Genomic DNA, 12,363 nt, shown 5'->3' with positions numbered 1-12,363 from the left:
CTGGGCCTCTCACGAGCCTTCCCGCTCCCTAGGCCTTGCCAGCCGCCTGCCCTTGGAGGCTCCTGAAGGCTCTTTTCCCCCTCTTCCACCCCAGGTTTTCTACACCAACTGCAGCTGCGTGGTAGGGGGTGGCCCTGTGCCAGCAGGCTCCTGCGACTCGGCCTGCAGCCACCTGGTGCTGCCCTTCATGTTCCTGGTCGGCCTGAGTGCGACAGTGGGCTGTGTCACACATACACCCACTTTCATGCTCATCCTAAGGTAAAGGTGGGGTGGGGCAGGGGCAGGTGGATACCAGGAGGTCCTTAATCACAGGCAGGACAAGGAATTCTGAGGGAAGAGTTTGAGGAAGGAAGCCACCTGGCAGTTTGCTAAGGCGAGGTTTTCTCCCCATCTTGCAGATGAGAAAACTGAGGCTCAGAGAAGTTCAGGAGCTGGCCTCAGTCACATAGCAAGTGTTGGGTGGAATGGTACTGGTGGCCCAGCCCAGAGCCCAAGCCTCTACTTGCCCAGGGAAGAGAGGCCATACCTAGGGCCCTGTCCTGGCCTCCCGAAGAGAGCGTGTCATACAGTGAGGAGGAAGGGAACTCCCCCCCCATCCTACCTGCAGTGGATGAGCCACAGGAGGCACAGCTGGGAAACCAAGCTATGTCACATGCTCCATGATTCTGAATGCCACTGCAAGGCCACAAACATTTACTAAGTGTCCACTGTGGACCCAGCCCGTGCTGAGCACTGCTTTTTGGTCCAGTGTCTTTCTAGCCCTCGTCCTGAGAGTGCCTGCTGTGCCTGACAAATTGTCACCTGAGTCCAAAGTCAGGGTCTTCTGGGGTAGGGGCTGCTTTTCTATACTCTCACGCAACAGTCAGCACAGAAGACTTGTATGACCAGAAGTGTGGGGGTGTTTTCACACCACTAAGCCATCAATCACTTCTGCAGTGGACACCCCAGTTCAATTCCGACGCCACCTACCTGGAGATGGCCTCAGATCCCACAGGTGGAGGGCTCAGTCCCACAAGACTGCCTCCCCCTTCCCCTAGTCACAAGCCCCAGCTTGTTTTACCTGTGCTTCTGACCAACTGGCTATAAATTGGGGTTTCCCTGACCCCCTCCTTGAGTTTGATTAATTTGCTAGAGTGGCTCTGGGAACTCGGGGTAATACCTACGTATGTTTATCAGTTTATTATAAAAGATATTGCAAAGGACACAGATGAAGAGATGCATGTGGCAAGGAGGGGCCCCCATGCCCTCCCCAGATACCCTACCCTCCAGGAACCTCCACGTGTTCAGCTCTCCAGAAGCCCCCCAAACGCAGCCATTTAGGTTTTTACGAAAGCTCCATTACATGGGCAGGATTGACTAAACTACTGGCCACTGGCAATGAACTTAACCTTAGCCCCTTTCCTCTCCCCAGAGGCTGGGGGTGGGGCTGAAAGTCCCAACCGTCTAATCCTGCCTTGGCCCCTCTAGTCACCAGTCCCCATCCTGTTACCTGGGGACTGCCAGCCTTCAGCCAATTCATTAGCATATGAATATACTTATCACTGAAGATTCCCAGGATTTTAGGAGCTGTATGTGGGGAAGACCCAATATGCATTTCACAATATCACGGGGACCTCAGAGCAAGCTAATTCCGATTTTCCTCCTGCTGGGATTATTTTATTCACTATCTACTTTCTAAGAAATTAGTAGGGGGATGGAGCTCCTCCCAACTATTAGAAGACACGTAGATCTATAAAACAGGCTGGCCATAAGAGAGAGAGTAGAGGAATCGAATGCCCCAGCAGGCAGCGTGACTAAGAGAAGTGGAGAACACAGGCTCTGGGCTGCGGAGACTCTGGCTCCGACACCATCGGCCATGGGATCTTGGCCAAGTCATTTCATCTAAGTGTCAGTCTCCTTATCTGTAAAATGGGGCTAATGATATACCTAGCTCATAGGGGTGTAGGGGTTGCAGTATAGAATTACTGAGCCCATAGTGAGCACTTCATAAATGCCAGCCACTGGTGCTATTTGGGAGGAGCCAGAGGACCCCAGGCTGGGGCATTGCAGTGGTAGGGGAAGGGGAGAATTTGGTGGAACCAGGAGGTGGGGAGAGAGGGGCAGTGTCCGTGACCAGGGACATAGAGGGCAGCACGGGACCCTGATGGTCAGTGTGTGTGCCTAGTGCAAGCGGACCAGGCTCTTCAGGTTGAAGGGAGATGGGGTGTGGGGCCTGAGCCCCCCAGACCAGACCTTCGACTGAGGGAAGGCTGGGTGGTGAGAGAGAAGGGCGTGGTGAGAGGCCCTCCACACCGCTGCATGGCCCTTGGGGGCAGGAACCCCAGCATCCTCATGGCGCCCACATGTCTGCTTGTCAGGGGAGTGAAGAAAGAAGACAAGACTCTGGCCTTGGGGATCCAGTTCATGCTCCTGAGAGTTTTGGGTAAAGCCTCTGCTTGGAACCATTGGTGGTGGTGAAGGGGGTCTGGAGGGCCACTGTGTGCCCGGCCTGGGGGGCACAGGCATAAGCAGGACCCAGTCCCTGACCTTAGGGCTCTCAGGCCCATGGGGCGCAGACCCGATCCAGCTCTCCCGGAGGGGATGTGCGAGCAGAGGCCACACAGCCGTCAGGAGGCCACCGTGGATACAGGGGCAGGGGTGGGTTGAAGGCCAACGACTCCAGAGCCAAGAGGCCTCCAGGAGCCCAGAGCCCCTAGTAGCACACGCTGGGAGGGGGTGGGGCAGGGATGCGGCCTCCGTTGGCCCCTGAGCCCCTCCTCCCTCAGCCTGGATGCCCAGCCCCGTGATCCACGGCAGCGCCATTGACACCACCTGTGTGCACTGGGCCCAGCGCTGTGGGCGTCGAGCTGTCTGCCGCTACTATGACCACGACCTGTTCCGAAACCGGTGAGACCTGGGGCGGGGGCTGTGGGGAGGGTGCTGGACATGCTGTCTGGATCCCAGACAGGGTAACAGCAGGGGGGAGGTCCCACTGAAGTCCACCTGCTAGGTGACAGGTGCTATATCCTGTGCTAAGCTCACAAGTCCTATAAGCTAGACACTGTCTCTCCCTTTTATAGAAGAGGAAGGTGAGAGTTAGAGTTAGTAGCCTAAGGTCACACAGCTAATAACTGGCAAAGCTGGGCCTTGACCCCAAGCTGTCTGCCTGCAGACTCTATGTAGGAACCCGGGGAGAATCAGGGGAGCGGCCAGCTGTGAGAGGGACTTGGGGCAGGGTGTTGGGAAGCAAGCCCTGTCTAGGACACAGGAGCCCTGGGTTCCAGGCCGGCTCTGTCTCCCTCATTATGGGACTCGCCTTCTCTGGGGCTCGGTCTTCCCGTCTGTACTGATACATCGGGGAGCTCAAGGAACCTGAGGGCCCAGAGGCTGCTGACCTGGGTGGATGTGGGGAGGGCTGGCTAGCAGGGCTAGGGGCAGGAGCTGGTCACTTCCAGCTCCGAGGAGGGCACAATCCCTCTGGGCTTGGACTGTCCAGGGGGTCTTCCTAGCAGGGGGAAAGTCTCGAGAGCCTTGATGGGTTAAACAAACCGAGGAGAGAGAATCTCTTTTCCAGTGGCTGGGTTGGGGACAATCCAAAGCTGTACTTGTCAGGCCCCGAGCCCTTGGAGAGGCTCAGAGGGAGGCAGGGCCAGCCCGGGCCACATGGCTGTCCAGGACAGGACAAGGAGGGTGCCAGGGCTCTTTCTGCAGAGCCTCTCCCCCTCTTTCAGGGAAGGGCCCCAGTGGAGGCCAGTGTCTCCCCGAGGCCTCAGTGTCTCCACCTGCACAACGAGTGATGACTGCTGACTCTGCTCTGTCCCCAGCCCAAGGACATCCAAGCCCTGGACTGGGAGCTCCTGAGTTCAAGGGTCCCTTGTTCTTTCCCCAGGTTCATCGGCCTCCAGTTCTTCTTCAGAACAGGCACCCTGGTCTGCTTCGCCTTAGTTTTGGCGATCCTGCGGCAGCAGGATAAAGAAGCAGGGCCCAAGGCAACCGTATGCAGCTCTGGCCCAGAGCAGCAACTATTGGTGTCAGGGCCAGAGAAGAAGCCAGAAGATTCCAGAGTGTGAGCTGTCCCAGGGCCCCACCTGGCCAAGAGTAGCAGCTACAGTGGCACTTCCTCTGGGCTCTTTGGCCAAGATTCCAAAGGAGCCCTGTGTTCCAATTCTGGCTCCTCCACTAAATTGCTGTGTGACTTCAGGCAAGCCACTGGCCCTCTCTGGGCCTTTGTTTGCTCATTTGAACCAGAAACCAATTTGATGGTTTGCCGTGTTGGCCATTGCTGAAGCAAGAGGGTCTTCCCTGGGCATTCCTCCCCCAGCCAGCCAGCTGCCTGGAACCAGGTTCTCCTGGGTGGAAGGAACTGCATATCTTTTCCCCGGGCCCCAGGAGAGGGAAGTGGGCCATAGTAGGCCAGGATGCCTCCACACTGGGCCCTGGAGTACTCTCTCTGAGCCTTGGCCACCTCCTGTCGGGTGGGAATGGACTCGCCAGCTTTCAGGTTTGTTCAGCTTTGACCATCTGTGTGGTCAGGACAGACTCAGGTCTTCTCCCCAACCCCAGGCAGCCTTCAAGAAGTGTCTATTTGGCGCCCCCTGGAGGCAGAGCCCTGAGCTGGACTCTGGCCCCACAGGGAATGAGCTGGTGTCACACCGGGACATCCAGACTTGGCTGGGCCTTTGGGAGGTTGGGGGGCGGGCAGGGAGCCCTGGCTGAGCGCGGAGACTCACCTCTGACTCAGGAATTCCCGCCCTTGCCCTCAGGGAGCCACAGTTTAGGGGTGAGGCCCAGCACCTGCCTTAGGAGCCCGAGAGTGGGGAGGGAAACCCAGGCCCACATTTGGGTATTTTCAAACTTGAGACCAAACACACGCTCAGGGCACACTCATGGTGCAGAGATTTCACACACATGCCCGGGGGCCACCCAACTCACTGTGACCTTGATGAACAGATTCCGAATTTCCACATTTCCCCCCAGTTGCCTGGGGCTGTGTATGTAGATAATGTCTGGTTCTGTGACACCCAAGTCTGGGGGGTGCCACCTGGTTCTCTGTGCTTCTGGGAGCAGTAAGCCCAGCTCTGTAACGAGCGGTCCTGCGGCTTGCTTGGGTCTGAATGAGCCAATCTGTTTCTACGTTAGGGCTTGTCTTGTTTTATGGCCGGTCTCGTCTGTTGCGAGCAGAGTTTCCTGATCTGCTCCCAGCCCAGTCAGTGGCCGCCACACACCCCGCCTGCTGGGACCTGCTGTCAGGAGGCAGCTGCCAGGGAGCCACCGGCAGCGGCTTCCCCAGCGCTGCGCCCAGCCCTGTGCTGGTGCCTGGCGGAGAAGGTGGGCACGGGGCACACAGCTCTTGCCTTCCGCGCGTTCCCAGTCCAGGGCTTTGAGGCTTCCCCACATGAAAGAAGAGAGGGGTACAGAAGCTCTGATTCCCTTTTTATTCTACTGATTGACACCTGTAGATACTTAGCAAGCATCTGAGCCTGTGTTTATCAATGCCGAGAATTTCAAAGTCTCCTCCGCCAAGATGAGGCTTTCAGTATGTTTATGTTCCCTCCCCTTCCCTCCTGTTTCCCAGGTTTTGCAGAAATAATCTGGACTTGTAGATATAGCTTGTTATTAAATTTGTCCTTGCATAATGTCTCTTCTATTACAAAAATCCTTTCTTTACAAACTGCATTAAGGTCTGCAGCAACCACATTATTTCCAGTTATGTAGATTTGGGCTTTACTGGGCTCGTTGCTCACCATGACTGCGCGTGCATTACATCTCTCCCGAGCCTCATATTCTGGTCTAATTTTTGTTTGGCTCAGTGACTTCCTCTAGTAATTGTTTCAAAAAATGGGATAAGGGCACGAGGCTTTCTGAGTCCTCACCTGTCCAAATTGTCATTCGCACGTTACAGAAGAGGATGCCGGCTCAGAAAGGCTAAGTGACTTCCCGAAGACCACACAGAGAATAGATGGGGAAACCAGAGCTGGATCTTGTAGGAACTGACGCTTATACAATTTGGGAACCTTCTTTAAAAAAAAAAAAAAAAAGAATATAAAATTAGGTCAGAAAATATTTACGAATAATGGGAAAAAAATCAAAACAAATGCATTACACAATCCAGAGAAATAGCATAATATTTTTATTAACTAAGTGCCTTGCACACTTCTAAAACATATATCTTTCCCTTGGTGATTAGAAGAATTTCCTAAAGACTAGTTTCTGGCTCTGTTTATTTCAAGCCTTGTTTCTCCTGTTGCTTCTGTACTGTGCATACACTTCCTGGGCCAGGTGGCATAAAACACATTCATATGGTGATGTGACCTGTGCAAATGACACCTTAATGTCACAATGCCAAGAGAGTCTGGCAGTGGTAGGAATATTCCTAGAAGCCTTTCTTTACACACAGATGACTAGTAATGGTTGTCTATACACAGAGGTGATTAGGAACCATGTAAATATATCCCAGTGCTCCCAAATTAAATCAATCGCCAACACAAATCCCCCTTAGTTGGATCCCATTGCCCATGGCAATTCCAGCCAACTCATAGAAAGAAAAATTGGGACACAAAGGAAGTTGGAGTGGAAAGAAGTAGCAATTTTGATTGTGGTTAAAGTATCTTTTTTTTTTTTTTCAAAGAGAGTCTCACTCTGTTGCCCAGGCTAGAGTGCAGTGGTGTCAGCCTAGCTCACAGCAACTTCAAACTCCTGGGCTCAAGCAATCCTTCTGCCTCAGCCTCCTGAGTAGCTTGGATTACAGGCATGTGCCAGCATGCCCAGCTAATTTTTTCTGTTTTAGTTGCCTGGCTAATTTCTTTTTATTTTTAGTAGAGACGGGGTCTTGCTTTTGCTCAAGCTAATCTCAGACTCTTGACCTCAAGCAATCCTCCTGCCTCGGCCTCCCTGAGTGCTAGGATTACAGGCATGAGCCACCACGCCTGGCCTGGTTAAAGTATCTTACCTTTGCAAATTTCAAGAAAATATGAGATATGAACACATGGCTGCGGTCCCTCCCTGGACCTGGGGAGGGGCCTGGGTGCTCAGGCAGCATCCTCACGGTGAGTCCGCCCCTGGGCTGAGCTGAGATCTGAAGAAGACAAGGTCCTTGTGATTATAGCCTTCTGGACTGGCCAGGATCAGGGGACTCAGGAGTCACTGCCAGAGAGACCTGGGGCTAAGAGCCAAGGGGTGGGGCAGGTCAGGGCCAGGGGGTCCCAGTTACTGTGGAGACCAGGAAGCAGCCTTCTCCCCTAATATAGTCTCCGGACAATGAAGAGCTGCAGGCATTAGCATCTGTGAGCTCACTTTCTCCTCATGCTCGACCAGGCAGTTGGGAAGAAAAGGCTAGATTCTGCTGGTGGGGGAGTCAGCAGAGGACAGGACTAGACCAGAGCTGACATCCCAATGCCTGACCCTGAGTTGGGTTTTTTGCCTGTAGACCCGTGCTGGGAAGTTCCAGGGCAGGCAGATGCCCCTGAGGAGCAGGGAGCCAGGAACCACGACTGGCACTCGGATAAATGAGGAGAGAGAACCCACAGGCACCCTCACTGTCACCTGGATGTGTGAATTCTCTCCCTTCCACGTGCCTTTGCTGTGCTGCTCCCCCTGCCGAGGTTGCCCTCCTTGGCCCCGCCGCAGGAAGTCCTACCCAAGCCTCCGGGCCCAGCTAGAGGCCATCACCTCCAGGGAGGCGAGGTGGGGAGGTGACAACCATCTTTGGGAATCTGATAAAAGGTGTAGCCTCCATAAAAAAAAATACAGACATATGCACAATTGTGCCTACGATTTCAGAGGTTGAAGACCATCTGAAGCCTGGGTGTAGAACGAGGAGCCCAGGTCAAAACGTTTAATGGTGTGAAGCAATCAGAACTGTAGAGCCGGTCAGATTTGGGATCAAATCTGCCACTTATTCATGTCGTGACCCTGAACAAATGATTTAGCTTCTCTGCACTTCCGTTTCTTTACCTGTAAAGTGAGGTTCGTCAAGCCTAGCTCCTGTCTCCCAGAATTTGTGAGGAGCAGATAAGACAATGCACTCGCTTACCGGCCCTGCACCTGATGGTCGGGACTTGTGAGCTGCCTTCCCCTGCCCCTGTCCCAGAAAGAATTCAGTGAACACATAGAGCACTGGGGTGGAGGGGGCGGTGACAAGCGAGGGAGGAGGCACACCCCCCTGCCCTGCCCTGGCCACAGCTCTGGTGTCCCCTAATCTCTGCCCTGCTGTCAGCCACGGCTTAGCCTGCCCAATCTTATCTCTCCCCACAGCCAGCTTGGGATAACTTTTCTCAACTAGATTTACATTTTTATTGATTTTCTTTCTCCCTTCCAGAGCAGTCCCTTCCTTCTGCTTCCCCTTTGGCTGTGGAATGGGCCTGCCCTGGGGAAACAGCAGTTCTGGGGCTGGCCAAAAAGTGGTGGTTCAAGAACGGTTCGTTCACCAGCCACCCACTGAGTCTTTCATTCATTCAACCACCCACCCAGCCAACATACCCTGCGTGTCTGCTCTGTGCCTTGTGCTGGCACTGCTGGGGACACAGCCATGTGTCAGACACAGTCTCTGCTCGCAGGAAACTCCCAGTGTGCACAGACAAACTGACCAACAGTAATGAAAGCATGAGCTGTCCTACAGGAGAGAGAAGAAGAGGAAGGCACGCACTCTTCCTGGGGCAGTCAGGGAAGGCTTCCCGGAGGAGGTCATAGCAGAGCTGGCCTTAAAAAGTTAGTCAGGACTTCCCCAAGTGGGAAAGATGGGAATGGGCAGGAGAAACAATAGGATGAGCAAAGAGAGAGTGAGGTGTGTCTGAGGTAGTGACAAGAGCAATGTGGCTGGAGCGCACCACGTGTGCAGGGCCATCAGAAGAGAGGAGCGCTAAGGCTGGAGAGACCACCAGGGACCAAGCCTTGAGTTCCCCTGAGGGCTCTGGATGCCTTCCTGAGGGCAAGGAGGAGGCCTGGAATCATTGACTGATGGATTCTTCCATCGATCAGTTATTTTCAGCAGGGAGTGACATGACCAGATTTATATTTTAGAAAGGCCACTGGCTGCACCATGGGGGCTTTGAGTGAAGCTGGGAGTTGGGAGCTCGGGCAGGAGGCTGGTGCAACAGTCAAGAGAAGCAGGAGCAGAAGGCCTTGAGCCAGGTCAGGAAAGGAGTCCCAGAAGTGGGACATCTAGGCTGAGTCTTGAAAGACGAGTAGGAACGCACCAGGGGGAGAAGTTGGAAAGGGTGTCCGGGCAGAAGAAACTGCTCAGATAAAGGCTCGGCACACAGACAGTTCCTGGCAAGCTTGGGAAATTTCCATAGTTCTGCGGGGCTGCAGCACGGCCTAAGAGACAGGGCACAGCGAGGGTGAGGCTGAGGAAGTGGGTCGGCGCCCTCACTGCCACTTGGCACTCTCTGTCCTGAGCCCAGCCCTGGTGCAGGGGGAGAGCCCACCACTGCACAGGGCTCGCTGTGCAGGGCTGAGAGCCTTGGGCCGGGGTGCTCCTTACTCAAAACAAACCTTTCTGTGCTCACAACACTTTGCATTGTACAAAGTCCCTTGGTTGTCGATCCTCACGGTTTCCTGGTGAGGAAGGCAGAAAAGGGATATTATTCCCACATAGCAGATAAAGCAACTGAGGCACAGAAGAGTGCAGGAACCTGCCCAAGGTCACTTAGAGCCCAGGTATTCCCCTCCTAAAACTCCCATGTTGTTTCTAATAAATCGACTTGTCCCTGAATCACGTACACAATAGATGTAGACGCTAACTAACGTGGTCGGAATGGAAAAAAAGGGGGCCCGGAGAGAAAACCCATCAGAGAAAGATACTTCCCTTTCATTCCCCATTTCTGCATCCTTCACGGTGGAGCTGGGGACATTCGGGCTGAGAAAACAGAGCCAGGTCCCCTCTGCTTTGGAATTAACAGACAGGAGGGCTAGTCCCAGCCCTGCCCCCACCAGGTGTGGGAAGCCACTGCGCTCATCTGAGCCTTGGTTTTCTCACCTGTGAAAAAGAGAAACAAACTTCACCTGACAGACTCGTGACAATTTAGCATGGTGAAGTAGCACTGTAGCAGTTACCTACTGCTGAGTAACAAATTTCCCCAAAATGTAGCAACTTAAAACAACATTTATTATGTCACACAATGTCTGAGAATCAAGGACCCACACGTGGGCTGACTGGGAGGTGCTGGCAGCACCACTAATGAAGCCAAAGTCACACGCCGGCCGGGGCTGCAGTCAGCAGATGGCCCAGCTGCACCTGGAGAGTCCCCTTCTAAGTTCACTCCCTCACTGTCGTCGGGCCTCCATTCCTTGTCGGCAGCTGGAGAAAAGCTCGTTTCCTTTTTCCAAGGCTTCTCCATAAGGCAGGTTCCTTCCCCCAGAATGAATGACCCAAGAAGGAGAACGTGTGTTACCAAGATGGAAGCCATGGAGTCTTTCATAATCTAATCTTGGAAGTAACGTTCCATAACTTTTTCCGTATTCTTTTCGTCACACAGGCTAACCCTGCTATCATGTTTTGGGGCCTTAGCACACTTTGGACTCAGCTTAAGCACAGTTGACCCTCATGGGAGGGGATAGGAAAGGGTGTGAGTGCAAGGAGGTGGGGGTCACTGGGAGCCATTTGGCAGTGGGCTACCACAAGCACCCAGACCACTGCCTGGCACACAATGGGTAATTATTCATTAGGAGTTGCTAGCACTTTCTGTATGATTGCAGTCTGGCAGGGAAGACAAGATTTGGACATGAAAAGATGAGAGCAAATGAATAGTGGAATGCAACTGGAATTAGGCAGTGTGCAGTGACGTGGTAGAAGAGGGTGTGCAGACAAGAGGGTGTCAACCAGGGAAGACTTCCTGGCAGAGGTGGGGAGGAGGGGGAGGGTGGCTCAGAGAGAAGACAGAAGGTGAGTATGGCAGGCCACTATCGGTTGCCTTCCCACGCAAATCCCCTCTTCCTCCTGCCAGTAGCAAGCTGCCCAGCCACAGGGATGATCCAAACCAGCAATGGAATGCCTTTCCCTTGGCCACTGAGTGCTCTGAGAGTAGGCATGTGACCTCATTTTGGTCAATGATGTGTAAGGGGACGGTCTGCTAGGCAAGCTTCCCTCCTGGATAAGAGAATGGCATGAGGAGAAGACCCTTTTTGCTACTGTGCCTTTTCTTCCTGCTGGAGAGGACATGGCACTTGATGCCACTCAGTCACCCCACCATAGAATGGGAAACGCCTGGTTGTCAGAGACATTGTCGAATCAGCAGACCAATCATGGTACCACCTTCCTCTGACCTCCTTGTTAAGGAAACAAAAGGTTTAAGCCACTCTAAAGAAGATGATCTGTTCCTTGCATCCTAAATGATTTAGTGAGCAAAGTACCCTAGTTCCCTCTGAGGTTATTTCCTTTGATGGAGGAAGGTAGAGGGAAGACTGGAATGGGAAGGGACCCTGGGCTGGGAGCAGGAATCCTTGACCTAAACCCAGCTCTGTCTCAGAGTTGCTCTGTGATCTTTGTCCCTGACCCCTCTGGGTCTCCAATAATTGTAGCTAATATTTATTGACTGTTCACTGTGTGCCAAGCACTCAGCTAACAACTTCCCTCGCATTAGCTGGTTCAATCTTCACAGCAACTCTGTTATGTTGGTATTACTATTCTCTTTATTTCAGGGATAAAGGCCCAGAGAAAGAGGTCATTCACCCAAGGTTACACAGCACATTAGGGCTGGATCTTGGGATTCCAAATTCAGCTTTGTCTCTCTCCAAAGTCCAGACTCCTGACCATAATGCTATACTGCCTAGCAGTAAAAGGAATTCTCTGGACAAGGTGACCTCTAAGGGCCCCTTCAGCTCAAATATTCTTGGATTTGCTGTCCCATTTCTAGCTATACAATCAACAAACCAGCTTAGCCTAGAGAAGAAAGAAATAAGGACTGTCTTTAGCCATCTGAAAGCTGTCATGTGAGTGGGAGATTAGACTTGTTCAGTGTAGCTCAGAGGACACGAACTGGACCAGTGTGGGAACACTACAGAGAGAGAGTGCCACTTATATAGGGAGAACTTTCTAGCTGCCATTTGGCAGGAAGCAGAGCTGCGCCAAGATGTAAAGACTTCTCTGTCACGAAGGTTATGCAAGGCTGTGTTTGATAAACTTTTGTCAGAAGTACTGCATTGAGACTTGTGGTAGGGGTTAAATGGAATAACATATGAGAATGTTCCCAGCACCATAACTGGTACAAATAGAGGGGATCAATAAATTGTTGTGCTGTTTCTCCTTTTTTAACACTGAGATTCTTGGATTTTAAGATGGTTTACTATGGATTTTTGGCTCTTTGGTTCTAATATTCTACAGTTCTATAATTTCTGTGATTTTGCCCTGCTAAGATGGCTATGATTTTAATACTCTTAACTTTCCAT

The 12,363-nt window shown here is 52.7% G+C and overlaps 1 protein-coding gene across 4 annotated transcripts in view; it reads left to right on the top strand.

Moving 5' to 3' along the window:
- SLCO2B1 (solute carrier organic anion transporter family member 2B1) overlaps positions 1–5,619 on the top strand; it is a 50,707-nt gene extending 45,088 nt beyond the window's left edge. For all 4 annotated transcript variants that reach the window (XM_069471001.1, XM_069470998.1, XM_069471000.1 and 1 more), the window contains exons 11-14: positions 95–258; positions 2,358–2,422; positions 2,766–2,886; positions 3,869–5,619. In XM_069471001.1, the coding sequence (XP_069327102.1) occupies positions 95–258; positions 2,358–2,422; positions 2,766–2,886; positions 3,869–4,049 (531 nt within the window). In that variant the 3' untranslated portion in view covers positions 4,050–5,619. The remainder of the gene's footprint in view (positions 1–94; positions 259–2,357; positions 2,423–2,765; positions 2,887–3,868) is intronic.
- Positions 5,620–12,363: the final 6,744 nt, after the last annotated feature.

Source organism: Eulemur rufifrons, chromosome 6 (genome assembly GCF_041146395.1).
Source record: "Eulemur rufifrons isolate Redbay chromosome 6, OSU_ERuf_1, whole genome shotgun sequence".
In the NCBI taxonomy this organism is placed as follows: domain Eukaryota; kingdom Metazoa; phylum Chordata; class Mammalia; order Primates; family Lemuridae; genus Eulemur; species Eulemur rufifrons.
The sequence above is the reverse complement of the archived record's forward strand: the minus strand, read 5'-3'. Positions and strand labels throughout refer to the sequence as shown.